The sequence below is a fragment of the Triturus cristatus genome, chromosome 7 (genome assembly GCF_964204655.1).
Source record: "Triturus cristatus chromosome 7, aTriCri1.1, whole genome shotgun sequence".
NCBI classification, from domain to species: Eukaryota; Metazoa; Chordata; class Amphibia; order Caudata; family Salamandridae; genus Triturus; species Triturus cristatus.
This window is the reverse complement of record NC_140590.1, coordinates 1,676,726,583-1,676,744,250: the sequence shown is the minus strand read 5'-3', so window position 1 is coordinate 1,676,744,250 and position 17,668 is coordinate 1,676,726,583. Positions and strand designations below refer to the sequence as shown.

Genomic DNA, 17,668 nt, shown 5'->3' with positions numbered 1-17,668 from the left:
CTCACAGAAGCCAGACAGCAGATACACATCATAGCAGAGGCGGGCAGAAATGGTTAGGCAAGCAAATACTAGCTTTCTAAAAGTGGTATTTGCAAACACAGAATATTAAAATAAACTTTACTAAAAGATGTATTTTATTATTCTGAGTTCAGGCATACTAAACTCAAATCTCTACTATGTTCCCTGGGTCTGTTAGGATCATAGAATGTAATAATTCTAACAGCCCATTCTGGCCTGTGGAGAACAGGTAGCCTTGCAATAGTGAAAAACGAAAATGGCTGTAATTCACTATTAGGACATGCCACACACATCAGGGCTTGTCCTACCTTATGCTTACAATGCACCCTGCCCTTGGGCCTACCATATGGGTGACTCACATGAAGTAAAGGGAAGGTTTAAGGACTGGCAAGTGGGTGCACTTGCCCAGTCAGCATGACAGTACCAGACTGCACGCAGGTTCTGCAATGGCAGACCTTAGACACATTTTACAAGGCTGCTTCTGTGGGTGGCACAACCAGTGCTGCAAGCCCACTAGCAGCATTTGGATTTACAAGCCCTGTGCACTCCTGGTGCACTTTACTGGGGTCTGACAGTAAACCAATTAAGCCAATTTGGAATCCAACCAACATATACATTTTATATAGGGAGCACTTGCACTGTGGCACTGGTTGGCAGTGGCACAGTGCTCTGAGTGGCCAACACCATAAAAACACATGAGGCACAGCGACAAAAAGTGAAAGGGAGACTCACGCCAAGGTGCCAGGTCTAACACGATGGTTTGTCACAAATTATTTATAGCCCCGAATGGGTCATAAAAATGCCAAAATGATATATAATATGCCTGTGAAGAGTGATTTATGGCCCTAATAAAAATATCAAAAGGGGCACAAGCTGTAAATCAATGTTCAATGAACTGCAGCCAATATTTCCAACATACCAAAAAAACATTGTGTATCATTGTTTGGGAGTAGTCCACTTGGAAGGGTTTAGGGTGATGGCCCACACCCACAGGGAGCTAGAGGGGACGGAACGGAAACCCCGACAAGGCCCAGGAAAAGAGCTTGCCTGAGGGGGGAAGAAAGGGTGCGAAAAAGACAAAGGTCCCATGAAATGGCACTCGCTCCCTTGGACGAGAGGGGATGCAGGGGGGTGAAGAAGCACCAGACAGAGAGAGAGTGTGCAAAACACCAGTAGCCAATGGAAGGCCTGGTGTACATTTGTAAATCAACCCAGAGGTGTTTTGTGGGGCTTCAAAGGGGGGGTGGATTGGACAGTACCCAAACAATCATAATGATGGCAGGGCAGAGAGGAGTGAGAAACCGCCAGCTAAGAAATCAAGAGCCCAGAAATGTCACAGGCTGGGCAGCACTAAAGGGGGTGCAGAATGGAGCACAATGAGGATGGGAAGGCCACATCTGACACGGCGGGGGTGGCAGGACTACTTACCTTGCAGGGTAAGACAAACAGTGAAGGCGATGCACAAAACACAGTGCTTGCAGTCCAGGTCCGCTGGAGAGCAGGACACAAAGAACAATCAAAGGTAACGAGGTAAGCCTACAAGGGTTAAAAGGAGTACCCCCACACACACAAAAGGAGAAATGTCAGTGCAAAGACTCTAGTTCCTCACAAACCATTGGATTGGTTTATATATATGACGAGTTGATTTATGTTTGACAGGTGGTGACAATGCAATGATGCAGAAAGTGAATTATGGTCTTTGGCAGACAGAGGAGGAAGGGGGCAGACCACACGCCCCAAGCAGCACCGCAGCAGCCACCGCATCCCGATGCCGCACCATCACGCACACGCCTGGAGGTGCTGTTGAAATTGGACAGCGGGCTCCCCCAGCGCGGGAGACTTTGGCAGACAGAGGAAAAAGGGGTCAGACCACACGCCCCAAGCAGCACCGTGGCAGCCGACGCATCCCGACACAGCATGGTCACGCTCGCACATGGAGACGCTGTTGAAATATGGACGGTGGGCTCCCGCAGTGTGGGAGTCTATGGCTGACAGAGGAGGAAGGGGGCATACCACACATCCCAAGCAGCACCGCGGCAGCTGCCACATTCCAACTCAGCACCATCATGCTCGAGCCTGGAGGCACTGTTGAAATTAGACAGCGGGCTTCCGCAGCGTGGGATGCGCCTGGGCGCATGCCCAGGTGAAGACTAGGCCAAGAGCGGGCCCGTCTGCGCCCGTCCGTGCCTGGCCAAGGCTGGGCTGGGCCTACCATTTTGGCTGGTTGTTCTGGGATATAGTTTTTGTACTTTTGCTAGCGGTCAGTCATCCCCGACACCAACTTGTTTGCAGGGCAGGCCGAGGAAGTGCAGTGAGTAACTTTTTATTGACTTGTGTTCCATGCCTGTTTACTTCCTGTGGTTTTGAGTGAGCTGCCGTAGCCTCCCTTTGTGCGGTGCCTAGATACGTGTCTTATAGTCATTGATATATCTATCGTCATGGGAAAGAGGAAGGCACAGCCCGAGACACCTTCAGGGCAGCCCTGTCTAACTATTGACTCGTTCTTGGCAAAAACCGTGGGGGTCATCTCCAATGAGATAGATCGGGCTGAGAAGCAGCTCTCATTTGATGCAGAAAGCACGGGCTCTTGGCTTTCACCTGATTGAAAATCAATTTCTAATGACCAGGGACCGGCCTTTCCCCCCTATTTTATCCACCTTGTTGCCTACTCCTGCTGTACTAGCGACACCTCCTCCTGAGCCCTTTTTTGCCAGGCTCCTACCATCTTCTTCTCCAACTATAGAGGCAGTGAGTTGTCCTGCCCCCAAACGGAAATGGAAGGTCAAGAAGGCAGCCGAAGACCCCATGGTCACATGCCAGGTACAAGAGAGCACACAGACTAGGTCTAGTGCGGAGGAGATGCTGACCCACCTGGCTCCAGTTTTGCACAAAATTACGGCGATTCTTACTGACTTATTATCTCTCCTCCAGACCAGATTGGACAAATTGGAGACAGCCTCCAGGGGCTTGTCAAGTAAAATGGATATTGTTTTACCTTTCCAGGTCAAGTACCCTCAACATCCACTGCCACAGCCCCAATCCACAGCTGATGCTATGTCCTTGGTTAATTCCCGGAGTAGAGGTAGCAATTTGCCCACAAATGACCTTCTAAAGTCCAAGTTGGTATTGGAGCAGTCTACCTCTCTAGGTCTGAGAATCCCCCTTAATAATGTAGATGGTTTGCCCCATGCTGACCGGTCCACTTTGGCCCTGAGCAGGAGAGCAAATACATAAGGCTTTCCAGCTACCAATGATTGACCTTCCCCCGGCATGTACACCTTACGCTGTGGTATTATCTGGGGTACGTGGACCATCTTTAGATAAGGGGGAATCCACTGACCAATTGATTAATAAAGCTTCACATTGCTTAGCCTTGCACTCTGGATACACCATCAGGGATCATCAAGACATTCTGAAGGTGCGGGGGGCTGCCTGGATAGGGCCACCAAGGAAAAATTTAGGGGGAGATTGCATTATTATTTCGGTGCGATATCCAGAGTTGGCACGGAAAAATTTTCATGGAGCTTATAAATAATTTTTCCGAGGATAATGTATTAAACTAGTTCAGCTGGGATTTTTTTTATAGACCTCTGTTGAGCCACAGAGGGGTGGAGCAGCAAATGCTGGGAGGGTCTGAAAATGGTAGAATAGGGCTGCTTCAGCCACTCACAAAGTCTTAAGCTCCCATAGCGGACCTTAATGATCTGGATTGACTTCACGAGGCAGAGGTGACACCTATTTGGTTACCCCACCAGTTAGGTCCTTTTTGTCAGTGCGCAGAGGTGGCTGGTGTTTTAACGGCTACAAGCAAGATTGAGCTTTTGCCAGACCCTCCACTTTGCGAGAACTCTCCAGGTAAATCCCATTCTCGGGGGACTCTCCATTTGCCCCCTTTTATTTTACCTCTCGTTGACAGCATTAATTCTAAGCTTGGAAATTAATTAAGACTCATCTTTTGGAATGTGGCCGGTTTGTCCTCCAAGTTCACAGATGAAAGCTGGTTATTGTACATCAGATCATTTAATATTATTTGTTTACAAGAGACCTGGGAGTCAAAGAATAATTTCTTCCTGGAAGAGTATAAGACAGTGTTTTGCCCAGCGGCCGACTCAAATGTGGGCAGAGCAAGAGGGGATCTTGTCATTTTTGTAGATCCTGAGCTCTACAGATTAAGAAGTGGGATTCCCAGGTGTTCCAGGGCTTAAAATTGTGCATGGGGAGAGCTTTTCCTCTACTATTATTAACTTTTATAACGCTAATAGGGGTATGGGCAGGCCCTCCAATTTTAATTCCTTAAACTATGCCTTAGACTCCTTAAAGGGGGAGGGTTTAAGGCATGAGAGCTTTATGTTGGTGGGGGATTCTAATTGTTCAACACAAATGGGTCGCTCCCAGTACAGTGACCGAAGGTGCTCTAAGATTAAATTGTGAGTGTGGACATCTCACAAAAAGTGAAGGACTGGCCTCACACACCACCAAGTGTCATGCTTCATCATCGGCAGTCCTCACCCTCTAGAAACTCAGTTTAGTAGAGGGCAGGCATTCACCTGACGACAGGGATGCACTTCTAAACTAAATGGGGGCCCATGAGAAGTGAGTGAAGTTTAAAAAACATTATAGTTACCAAATTAAATTTTTAATAGGATAGGTAGCTGTATGGTATTAAAAAGGTGGACGGTGAAATGGGGAATTTATTGTCCCCTCACCGTAGTGAATGGGGTCAACATGTTTCTGCCATTTGGCCCAGGTGGGTCCGTGGCATTCATCAGGACCTAGAACAAGGGGACTCCGTTCTTACCAACTTTGTGGTGCGAAGGCACCACTTGGTGGGGTGACCTGTGTCACACTCCACCGGAGAGAGGAGGGCTCTCAGTAAGCCCTAGGAACATACCCTACATGCCCCATGGGAGGAGGATGGAGGGAAGACCCCTGTAGTCAGACTTGCCTCAAAGTGCGTCTCCCGTGACAGCACCTAGTTGTATCCTTCTGTCCTCCCCGATGGCCAGGGGACAATAAATTCCCCATTTCACCGTCCATCTTTTTAAAACCACACAGCTACCTATCCTATTAAACATGTAATTTGGTAACTATAATGGTTTTTAAACTTCACTCACTTCTCACGGGTCCCCACTTAGTTTAGAAGTGCATCTCTATTGTCAGGTGAATGCCCGCCCTCTACCAAGCCGAGTTTCTAGAGGGTGAGGACTGCCGATGATGAAGCATGACATCTGGTGGTGTATGAGGCCAGTTCTTCACTTTTTGTGAAATGTCCTCATTCACAATTTAATCTTAGAGCACCTTCGGTCACTGTACTGGGAGCGGCACCATTTGTGTTGAACATTTTGTGTTGGAGGCTGGCCTGCTTCTAGTGCCCTGCTCCTCTAGTTCCCTCCCCCAGTATTCCCCTGGGGTTTGTGTGGTTTCACGGGGGATTTTAATTGCCATTTGTACCCATACTTTGTTAATAGTTTTCCTAATGCACAGCCTTGTCTGGTATCAGATGACTTGCATATGGAGCACACTATGGAAGGGAAAGAGTTAAATAATTTTGTATATATTCACAATCTGGTATTTACTTTTGATCATTTGGTCACTGGGACTATTCTTCAATTGTCACCATCTTATAAAGGATGCAGTTCTGCCACTGTAATAGATTACATCTTTGTGACAGCCGCCTTGGGTGGGTTATCTGCTGTTTTAAATGTAGAACATAGCCCTTTTAGCAATCACAATCCTCTGACATTCTCTATGATAGGGGTGAGGAATCACCCAATGGGCCCTCGAAAGTCCCAGGCACTTTTAATTCCCACGGACCAGGTGAGGCGTCTACGCTGGTCGCTAATAGATGTCAAGGCCTTTAATTACAGCCTCTTTTCCACTTGCCAGCAAAAGATTGGTAGGCGTTTGGATCCCTTTATTCCTAGTGAGGACATTTTAAGCTTGTTTGCCTCCATCACGCAGGTTGCTTACGGCCTTCTATCTACACATGCAGCGGGGCATGGCCTGGCCTCCCCTTTATGGTTCGATTCCAAGTGTTCATAGGCCCTTAGGTGGCTGAAGGAAGCCCTGAAACAGGTGCCCCAGGTCAGGGCCAGGGTGTTGCTTACAAAGAGGCCTCCAATTACAGAAACAGGCATGGGAGGGTTTAATCAAAGCGAGCGAGTTGAGGGATACAACACTATTTTGGAAGATTATTAATAGCCCCTGTTTTGCGGGGCCGGTTAGACCGTCCATGTGCCATCATATCACTTCAGAACAGTGGGTTTCCCGATTTGAAAGTGTCTATAATGTAGGCCTTCCGTATGAGCCCCGTGTAGATATAACCCCTTGCCTCGCTGAAACAGCAGTTAGCTTTTCCCTGGAGGAGGTTTACACGAGCATTGAGTTGTTGTCGCAGATTAAGGCTCTGGGCCCAGATGGGATACCACCGGATCTTTTTCGGGATAATATTGAGGTGTGGGCCCCAATTTCGACCCAAGTATTAAACATGGCGACGTGAAAGGGACGGTGCTATCCTGGTCCACGGCTATTGTTATACCAATTTTTAAAAAGGGGGACAAAGATAATCCGCAATCTTATTGCCTGATTACCCATATGGATGCTGTAGTTAAGGTGTTGGGTCGGGTTCTTTTATCTATACTCTCTTCATGGACTAATGATAACCAGATTTTATTGGATGTTCAATTTGGCTTTCGCCCAGGCATGTCAACAATAGACTAATGCCCTAACCTCTATCTTTTAACAACCAAATATACAATGACACAACCGGGTGCTTTGTTTTTAGCCTTTATGGACCTTACGTCTGCTTTTGAAGGAGTTAATCGAAGCAAGCTGTGGGATATATTTATTTCCTTGGGAGTTGACCCCACCCCCATTGTGTCACTACTTACGTGTCTTCGTGCTCACACTACGGTGGCTGTCAGATTTTCCCAAGAGGGGGCCCGCACCAATTATTTTAACTGCACTCGGGGAGTGCGTGAACACTGTATTTTAGCCCCTTTTTTATTCTCGATTTATATTAATGGCCTCGAAGCTGCCATTTTGGTTCTACAGTCGGATTCCCCCAGAGTGGGCAGGAGATCTTTGCCAGTTTTACTTTACGCCGATGATGCGGTACTCATGGCCCGCACAGCTCAGGGCTTGCAAGTTTTAATAGATGGGTTTGTTGCTTTTATGGACAGACTGGACTTGGCTGTTAATTTTACTAACTCTTATGTCCTAGTTGCGGGTCCCTGGGGTCTTGGTTCGAACATTTTTAAAGCTTGCAGACACATCCTAGCAAAGGTCCCGGTTTTCCCCTACCTGGGAGTGTTATTTGATGGTGAACTACAATGGAGATCGCTTTTAGAGAGGAAATTGAGGGATCTGAATAAATCTATGGGTGCTATTTCCAGTTTTGCTAGTAGATTGGGATCATGGTCGCCTTAGGTCATCTTGAAATTGTATCAGTCCAAAGGTACTTCTAAGGTTTTATATGACAGTGAAATATGGGGGTAGGTTCCCGCACACAGTCTACAGGTGGGTGAAAATAAATTTTTGGGGCAGATTGTATGAGTCCCACAAGGCACGCCAGCCTGGTCCTTGCACGAAGAGAAAGGGGTTGATTTTCTGGTGGATCAAGTGGCAATCAAACCTTTATTGTGCTGGATAAAAATATGGACAAGTGAAAAAAAGGGCTTAAACCATCTGATTCTCTCAGCCTGCCTTTCCCTGGAGCATGGTAACAAAATCCCTTGGCTACGTTATGCAAAGGAATCTTTTTATGCTCTAGGGTGGCCAAAAATTTTGCTTGCACACAATACTATAAGTCCCGGAGATGTAAACATTGTAAAAGACCTACACCGTAAATACTCTTCTGCTCATCGTGAAGACATTGAACTTAGGAAAGCCTCTGTGAGGTTTTATGTTATGTTAAAGTCTGTTTTGGATATGGAACATTATCTTTTTTCTCTTACCAGTGCTCATGATAGATTTTTAATCACTCAATTTAGATTTAATTATCTCCATTTTCTTTTAGCTTCCTCAGCAGGTTTTTTCCAGTCATATCAAAGAGGACCCTGCGGTTGCAATACTAGATCTCCACAGGATAGTTACACTTTGTACTATTGTGCAAATTCTTTTCCGTGCCGAGAAGGCAGTTTCTCCGTCCCTTGTTAAAGAGTATGAAGTTCAGGCCTGCTAGAGTGGCACTTTTGTATTTACAGCTCCTGCCAATTGCTTATAATCTCTGTGCAGTGACACGCTTTTTGCACGCCACTTACAGTTCAAGGATCTCTAGAACCTATTAAACTATGTTTGGCTGCCATCCATGTGGTGCCATTTATGATGTGTATTGGTTATGAATTTAGGAGGTTTTTGGATCCATTGTTAACTTTTTAAAAAACTGGCTGTGCAACAGTTTTATTTAATGTGTTAACCTCTGATGTATATCTCCTTCTTTTTAATGTATGCTTGTATCTTTTATGGCCGCATTTGCTTCCGAATATAGATAGAATTATTATTACTTACCTTGGGATGCTTACGGCAGGGTAAGACAGTCAGTGAAGGAGGTACACGAAACATGGCGCTTGCAGCCCAGGTGCGCTGGAGGGCAGGACTCAACGAACAATCAAAGGTAGCGAGTTAAGCCTGCAAGGGTTAAAAGGAGTACCCCCCCACAAACATACACACACACACAAAAGGAGAAATGTCAGTGCAAAGACTCTAGTTCCTCACAAACCACTGGATTGGTCTATGACAAGTTGATTTATTATTGACAGATGGTGACAATGCATTGATGCAGAAAGTGAATTAAGGTCTTTCAGAGTTGGTGCAGCATAAAAATGTCAAAGTGATTTACAGCATCTGAATGATTCATGGCCCGGAATGGGTCATAAAAATATCTAAATAATTTATGATAAGCCTGTTGAGAATAACTTATAGCCCCTAATAAAAATAGTGAAAGGGGCACATGCTGTAAATCAATGCTTAATAAACTGCAGCCAATATTTCCAACGTACCAGAAGAACTATGGGGCATATCAGCAAGGGCCGGTGATAATTAGCGCTCAGCGCTTTTAGCGCAAGGATAATTATCGCAGGCTAACGCTGGATTCTATCACGGAGATAGCGTGCTATCAGCAACGCTTATCTCCCAAGCGATAGGAATCCATGCGTTAGCTGGAAAACAGTGTGATTATCGCTGGAAATCCAGCTTTAATCGCACTGCGACCAGCGATACCTTGCTGATAGGGCAGGTCCATGTAATCCACCTCCCATTGGATTACATGGCTAAATCAGATTACAAGCAGGCGTAAGGAAAGTAGCGTTAACTGTGGTTAGCGCAACTTTTCCTATCGCTCTGCTTGTTTGCTTGCAGCTTGATAATTGGAGAAATGTCGGTTAGCGACATTTCTCCAGTTATTTTGGCACGGAACGCCCACTTTGCATCTCATTAGAGATGCAAAGCTGGGCGTTGTTGTAAGGGGCCCTAAATCAGCAAAACATGCGACAGCGTGTCTTTGCTGATAAGGCAATGAAATTATCGCCGCTTTTCGCCCGAAAACGGACGCAAAAGCGGCGATAATTTCATAGCGCCGCCTTGCTGATATGCCCCTATGTGTATCATAGTTAGCAGTGCTTTAAATGGGCCGGTACTGTCCGGTACTTTTTTATTTTGACAGGGAGAGTACCGGGACTTCTCAAGAGAAATGCTAAACTTTTAATTGGAGAGTACCGGTACTTCTCTGGTAAAGAGTACCTGAACTTCCATTTTTCCATTTCAAGCACTGATTGTCAGGTAGTAGGCCGTGTGCAGGGGTTTTAAATATTTCATTGCTTCTTCTTGCAACAGGGCATCTTTGCTCAGGTGTTGCGTGGCTATATGCATTTGTGCTCAAGGAGTGCATAAACAGGAGTTCCCCCACAGATCAGAAAATACTCACCCACTCATAATCAGGTAGGGCAGGGGCTTCAAACAGGGGGCGGGTACCCCTAATGGGGGCATCAAGTGATCCCAGGGTGGGTGCCAGGCTCTGACCAAAAGAAGCATTATGCTGATGGCAGTTGCGGTGGTAAGCCACTCTGTAATGGGCCATCATTAACATCTTTTGTCATTGAAATGTTAACAAAGAGTATGTTTCAAATAGGAAAGGGCTCCAAATATTCTTCAAATACCCCACCCCCATTTCTGATAGTCACACTGAGGACACTTGTACACGTTAGTAATGCACCTGCCTGGCCAGAAAAGTATGTTTGGCCTGCATGTATTTAGTTGCATTTTTAAAACGGTATTAGACTGTACCAGTAATGTTTAAATATGTCTCGTGTTTAATAAATCGAGATATATTTAAACATTTCCAATTTAAAAGAATAATTGTGAAAAACACGGAGGGGGGCTGATGAATTTAAATTTTTTGCAGCGGGGGAGGGGGGGAGCGGCATTAAAAAGTTTGAAGAATTTGAAGAATACTGAGGTAGGGTGACCAGGCGTCCAGGGTTTTCACCAGTGGTCCCTGCAGATTTCTGAAAATGCTGCTCGTGTCCCGGGTTTTGGAGAGGGTCGGCACTCGGCAGAAAACTGTGGAGGTGCCTTGTTATGTATTCCAAAGCAGGAATAGTTAACAGTTGTTATAAGTAAGCAATGTAATCAGTAGGCACGATACTGGCTTTAAAATGTTAATTGTATTTATTTGCCCCTTCTGTAATTCTTTGCTGAAGAGCGCTTTCATTCTACGCGCTTGGTTTAAATAAAATTGTCGTCCTTCTTCTATTTCTGTGAAATGACCCGTTTTGGGGCTTTAAAATTCTGGTCACCCTATAATCAGGGCCCTAGTGTTGATTCCGCCTCACGCCTCTTTCTTCCACCCCCTCTCTTACTCTTTTATCTTTATACAGGTAATTTATATGGCGTGGAACTCTCGGATGAAGTGTCGATAACCCCTGCACCCTTACACCAGACCCCCGAACACCTTCAGTGAAACGCAGTGACCGGCTGCCCGTCCTGTGGGCTCCTGTTCAAGACGCGAGCACACCTCTGCCTCTGAAGGCTCTCTCTCACTCAGCAGCTCCTGACCTCCCATCTACATACCTGCCCCCTCCCCGCGCCCTGTAGGGACGGGAGCGAGAGGTGTCCTGTGTCAATCAGTGAACGGCGGAGCTGGGGAGAGGCTGGGGCTGCAGGGGTGGGTGAGGAGCAGGCAGGCTGCCGTTCCTTCTGCACCCAGGAGCCCGTCAGCGCCCACATGCGAACTCCGCTTTACTCTTAGCGCTTCTGTGAGAAATAACACCACCCAGCATGGCGCTACACGGCCTAAAACTGCTGGGATTCTTGGTAAGTGGTGACTTTTTATGAAGTTATTTCAAACGATTGCTTTTTAGACTCTCTGGTTCGAGATGGCATTTAAAACAAATACTAACCGCGATAAGTTACTTATTTAACTTCTGCCATAAAATTGTTGTTTTCCAACTAAACGTTGCAAAATACGTTTTCATTCCTGATACTTACAGCGCTTAAAACGACTAAGGTACAGTGTGAGGCGCTATATAAACAAGACCTGTTTGTTAGTCCGAACCACATACCGATTTTACGCTGGCGAAAACATGAGCAATTTTGTGTGTACTGTTAATCAGTGTCTGTGTTCAGCAGAGTACACATCACTTGCATTAGATTGCACCGTGCGTTGCTTAAATCCTCGGATATCCCGGGGGATCATGTTCACAATTTAAATATTACTCACTCTCTTTGTAGTGGATTATTAGCTCTTGGAAAGCTTCTGCGCAGTTTTTACACTGTTTTCCCCTGAATGACAATAAGATTAATTCTTCAAAAGACATTGTTTTAAATCTAAAGCCACAAAAGAAAAGAGACGCGAGTCTCCGGCTGCAGGGCGCAATAGGTGCGCAATTATTTCGTAATTACGGTACGCTCGTCCCCTGGAGCTTCGGTGGATGCTTCAAGGTGAAGCTCGTATTCTGCTAGAACACACACAGTCCCTTCAATGCCTTCATTGTGAGGCGCTGCCCGGGACTTCCGCTGTTGACATCTCCCTCTCAAAAGAGACCCGGCCTTCTCTCTCCCAGGCGTGAGAACAAAATAGGCGATTTTATTGAGCACGTGAACAAACAGGACGCTCGCCAGACAGAGGTGTCTGACGATTGGTTTCTGGCCCTTAAATACGGTTATTCGGTACTTTCAGCCTGCTTTCAGTCCAAGCGACACATTATAGTTTGTCTGAGATATCCTTTATTTCTAATAGCGACTTTGACAGGCACTGGCTGTCATCTCTCAGAGTTGAACAACAATCACAGACACATTGAATCTTACCTTTTCTCAGATCTCGTTAGGATTAAGGCAAATACATCCAGGGAACATGAAGTCAACCTGTATACACCCACATTTTCTGATTCTGCTTGGATTTTAGGGAAAAATACAGAGAAACTTGGCTGTTTGCAGATGGAGTGCTGTGCAGTGAGTGGATGATTTCAGACAGGCTTACGTTCCTAGTGCACTCTACTGTGGGTGAATTTTCTCTCACTTTTGACTCACCGCATCATTAATTTGGTTGACAACACGGGGTGAACGAAAAGTCCTCAAAACAAAATGTTTAAAGAGCGATGTGTACTGCAGACAGTTGATAAGATGGACTGGAGCACGTATGGTACGTGTTAGAGTATAGGGTTTCTTAATATACTACTGCGTATATGTTATGGGCACTATGTTACATATTTTACATCTGGTTATGTTTATCATGGTTGTCTGTCTTATGTTATAATATATTAAGGATATTGTGTTTGGCTATGGTATATTATTTTATGGAATGTATTCTTAGGTATGTATTGTGTGCTATTATAGTTATGCTAGCATACTGCACTGCATTAAACGGCATCCCGTTGTATGTTATGCTGTGTTATCATATCATGTTGTGGTATTTTTTTCCAATTATTAATGTTACATATGCTATTGTTTTTATCTTAAGGTATGCAGTAGTATGCTATGTTATGGCCTGTTTATAGCATGGTATAGCATGTTAAGTCATAGTATGTTGTGGTCGTTATGTGTATTAAGGGAGGTTATGTTTTATCGTGGTATGTACATTACATGCTAACCTACTGCATTGCACTGACATGCATCCTATGTTGTGTTATGTTCCACAGCGGGTTATTTCCAGTTCCCCTCTCTCACCCCAGAGGAGATGAGCTCCGTCCCAGAGATAACCATGGGATCAATTGTTTTCTATACACGTTTTTGAAACAACGCATGCCAATCAATCCACTAATCAACGGATTAACCCCTTCCCCGCTCATGACGGAACCGCTCCGTCATGAGCCACGGTTGCTGTGTGCTCATGACGGAGCGGTTCCGTCATGCCGCGACCGTTGGCGGCCGCTCCGCCCACGCGGCGCTGTTTCCCCGCCTGTGCGGGGGGACAACGCAACTGGGCGGAGTCATGACGGAACCGCTCCGTCATGAGCACAGCTCAACAGTGGCTCATGACGGAGTGGCTCCGTCATGAGCACAGCGCCACCGCGCTGCCCCCCCCACACCCCCCAGCGCTGCGGCGGAATTCCCGCCGCAGCAAAGGAGTTAACTACACACATTTACACAGCCTTAACACTACTGACTCCTTTCGGATACAAAGTAAACCAATGTGTTCTACACGAATTGTATTCATATATTGTATATGTAGTTGTTCAATGTCTAGGGTAATGTTTGCACTTTAAATTACTGTTTAGCGAAACAAAATACAATAAACATAAAAAGTTCCTCCTAAGTAGTCAACTGCAAAGCGAGGCAACCATGGAATATGTGGTTATGATGCATGATTCTCACTGACACATTTTACCAACCAAAGGTCTTGCATGTACAATATTTCATGATGTAATAAGGTAGTTTGTAAGAGCCCTACCCAACAGAGAAACCAAGCCGTGAATGTATCCAGGGGCTCCTGGAATTATGCAGCAGCAGAGCAAATTATGCGGCACAGTTGACTAAATTGTGCAACAAAATAAGGCAAATTATGCTGTATTATGCGGCACATTTTTCATAGTATTGCTTCATTATTTTGTCAATTTAAACTTTATGCTGTCTGTACATTAGTCCCACCTTTTTAGTATCATTTTAACACCAAATATAGCGATAAACTACAGAAAGGTGACCAGTCAAACTTTGAACAGATGTTGTTGCGTCTGTAGTAACTTTTGAATCGTTTGAGCTAGAAACATTTTTTTGGTTGAACTCGCCAGATTATGCAGAGGATGATGGATTATGTGGCAAATGTGACAAATCTACAATTATGCAAAAATCACTGGGGCTGCACAATCGCATAATTTCAGTGGCCCTGAATATAGCAGACCCTTTGCACCCAGGCTCAGGCGGTGAGTTAGTAAAGAGCTGTAATCTGAGCTCGGGTTTCAGTAAAAACTAAGAAACGAGCTATGCAACAAACACCAGTGTCCTTCACCACAGGAATTCATGCACACAATGCAGCCACTGACCCATAACAGGATCTACCTGGCCACTATCAAGTAAATACATCACTAACAAGTACACCTGCCCCAACCACTATCACTCACCTCCTAAATAGCTGGAAAAAAACAAAAGCAATGTCAGCAGACCACCCTGGACTGTGGTCAACGAGAATCCTAGGACTGCACAGGGCGCCCAGATTCCAAATACACTCAGGTAGGAAGCGCTAAAGAAAGGCCCAAACCAAAATTTGCAACTGAATACAATGAGGCCAAATGCATGTTAAACCTTTTTAACACTTGCATAACAGGAATGGAGAACTGCTAGATTTGCTAACAGTGTATAACACGGACAGATGTGAAACTGACAAAAAACCTATGAACAAAATCATTTTGTACCATTTTGCGTAACTGCCTAGTAAGGATCCTAGAAGACCCGTGAACCTTAAACTCTGTCTTTCAAAAATGTAGCAAACTGTGCTTTGTAGTTTTTTCTACATAACTAGTCAAATAATGGAAAATGTGTGTAACATCTGATACTAGAGGGCATAACGTTGGGAGTGTTGCAAATCTAGAGCAAATTAGGTTTCATTCCTTAGCACACAAGCACCAAAAAATGGCATCAAATACATTCTCTACATTTTATGCTGTGGTGCAAAACTAAACATGCATGTCCTTTGGTGATTGCTCTTGGCTTTCTGTCGGGTCCATTAAGTGTTGGTGGGGCTTTGCGTAGCGCCACATGCAGCTCTAAGCTGCTTCTAGGTGCTCACTGCATGCCTGATCTGTCTTGAAGGAATGTATGGCGTTACAATGCATGCATTAACAACGCGGTATTTTACATCGCGTTCTTTATAACGCAAGTCGTTACAACGACTTGCCCTGGAGGGCGCTGGACTTAGGAATAGTATGATTTACTATTCCAACTCCGGCCTACGATACAGTAGGGAAGGTGTTGGAATAGTAAATCATACTATTCCTTAGCTTAGAGGGCCATCCAGCGCAAGTCGTTGTAACGACTTGCGTTGTAATGCTCGCGATGTAAACATACCGCGGTGTAACGACCACTTTGTGAAGGTCGTTCTCCGTCTTGAAGGATGTACAGAGTCTGTAGCAGGAAAAAGGATGAACAGAGACCTGGCTTTTAGGTCTTTGTGGTGACATGATGGGGCATTTGATGGAAGAGAGAGGCGCACGGGCCACTTCTCAGCTCTGGGCTCCTGAACAGGAAGAAAGCGCCCACCGCGTTCACCCTGAGTCATGGAGATGATCCTGTGAGTTTTATTCGTAGTGGATATCATTGTCCTGGATGCACTGTCTATTTGTACAATGTGTAGAAGGGGTGCCGGATAGCATGTCGATGACAAAAATATCGTGTGGACAGAATATTGAGTGAAAAATATTGAGGATCAAAATTCCGAGTAGGTAAGTGCAAATAGGCATGTACATATTTACTATTCTTAACTCCACATCTACGTACCTTGAAGCTATTTATATATATATCTTCAAGGTACGCAAATGTGGAGTTAGGAATAGTAAATCTATTCTTGCCCATTTGTATACTTACCTACTCGAGATATATATATGGTAGAAGACCATCTGTTGTGGAACAAACAGATCAAGCATCCCTGGGTGTCCGTGATTTCTTTTTCGGAGGTAGAGAAAGTATTCTGGCGATATATATATATATCTATATATCCAGCAACACTGTTCGTGCGCCACCTCGTGGTGCCGGTGCCAGTGTTGGGAAAAGCCCACATCAAAATATCCCAAATATCCTTCAAATTATCATCCACAGTCCAGAATGAAAAAGCAGCACACCAAGTGAGTAGCACCAAGTTTTAATGTGCAAAACAACGCGTTTCAGCTATGAAGTGCTCCACTCACCATAGAAATACGTCATAAACCAATGGTCATAGAAAAAAGACTCTCTTTACAATCTCGGCAAATTCTTTTAAGAAATGTTCCCAATATCATTTGTTTCTTTAGATTCATAAGAACAGTATTTAAATCCTATATAAATAAATTCTTAATAACAAGAATTAATTATACAGTAAATAGATCAAATTGCCAGTAACCATTCCTAATATGCCGTTCCACAGCGTACATAAAGGTGCTCAATTTGATTGTGATACAATGTGTATATACAGATGAAGGATAAAGCAAAGGCACCAAGATATGGAGATGCAGCAGTAACGCATAGGCATGTACTTCTAATACACAATATGGTGTATGGTGGGCAGGCAGGCATTGGTCAAACTCCATTGAGTTTACTAGAAATCTAGACTCGAGAAGAAGAAGGCAACTCAAGTTGAGATGCGGATGCCAGACAACTGTCCACCTATGATTTACCAACCGATTGCATAAATATGCAGGCTAGCCATGCCTTACGGTTTATCTGCCTAAGTATGGGAGAACCCTTAATGCCTCTATAGATGAGAGCCGCGATACCAGGCAAGTGCCCAAAATTAAGATGCAAGCGTAAGGCTGCTAATTTAAAAAGTGCCAGGCAGTGCAATAAATTGTGATTGAACATTGCAAATTACAGAAAAAGCATGTAAGGGTTAAAGAATGATGTGGGATCAACCAATGTGAGTTGTCAGTTCTTCACTGCTTTTCATCCCATGCGGTATTCTAGTATCCTAATCAATTATGTATCGAGATTCAAGGGAGCGCAACGTTTGTTCTCTGTCACCCCCTCTGATGTGTTTAGCAATACAGTCAATTCCAAAGACTCTCAGAAAATTATTATTACTGTTGTGTGTTGTTTGGAAGTGACGAGCTACTGGATAGTGAAAATCATTGTTGGTAATAGCTCGTAAGTGTTGCAGAATCCTCATCTTTAATGGGAGTTTGGTGCTGCCCATGTATCTCAACCCACATGGGCATTTCAAGATATATATGGCAAATTCTGTAGTACAGGTGATATATTTGCGAATATGCCTTGATCTCCCATTTTTCATGGTGTAATTTCTACAGACTTGGCAATTTTTGCATGCTTTACAGGAATTGAATGGAAAAAAGCCTCCCCTCTGTGTGCCTAACCAGCTAGTCGATGGCATTGGTTCCTGAAAGCTATGTACCAAATAGTCCTTTAACGATCGTGGCCGCCTGTATGTAATCTGGGGGGCATTGCCTAGTAACCTGCCAATCACAGGATCGGTTACTAGAAGACTCCAGTGTTTTTTTTTTTTAGAGTTTTCTTA

The 17,668-nt window shown here is 44.7% G+C and overlaps 1 protein-coding gene across 1 annotated transcript in view; it reads left to right on the top strand.

The window, feature by feature from the left end:
• The first annotated feature begins 11,149 nt into the window (after positions 1-11,149).
• The window catches only part of LOC146812678 (cadherin-like protein 26), a 391,422-nt gene continuing 384,903 nt past the window's right edge, over positions 11,150-17,668 (top strand). Inside the window, exon 1 of the mRNA XM_085619785.1 lies at positions 11,150-11,328. Within this exon, the coding sequence (XP_085475911.1) occupies positions 11,293-11,328 (36 nt within the window). The 5' untranslated portion in view covers positions 11,150-11,292. The remainder of the gene's footprint in view (positions 11,329-17,668) is intronic.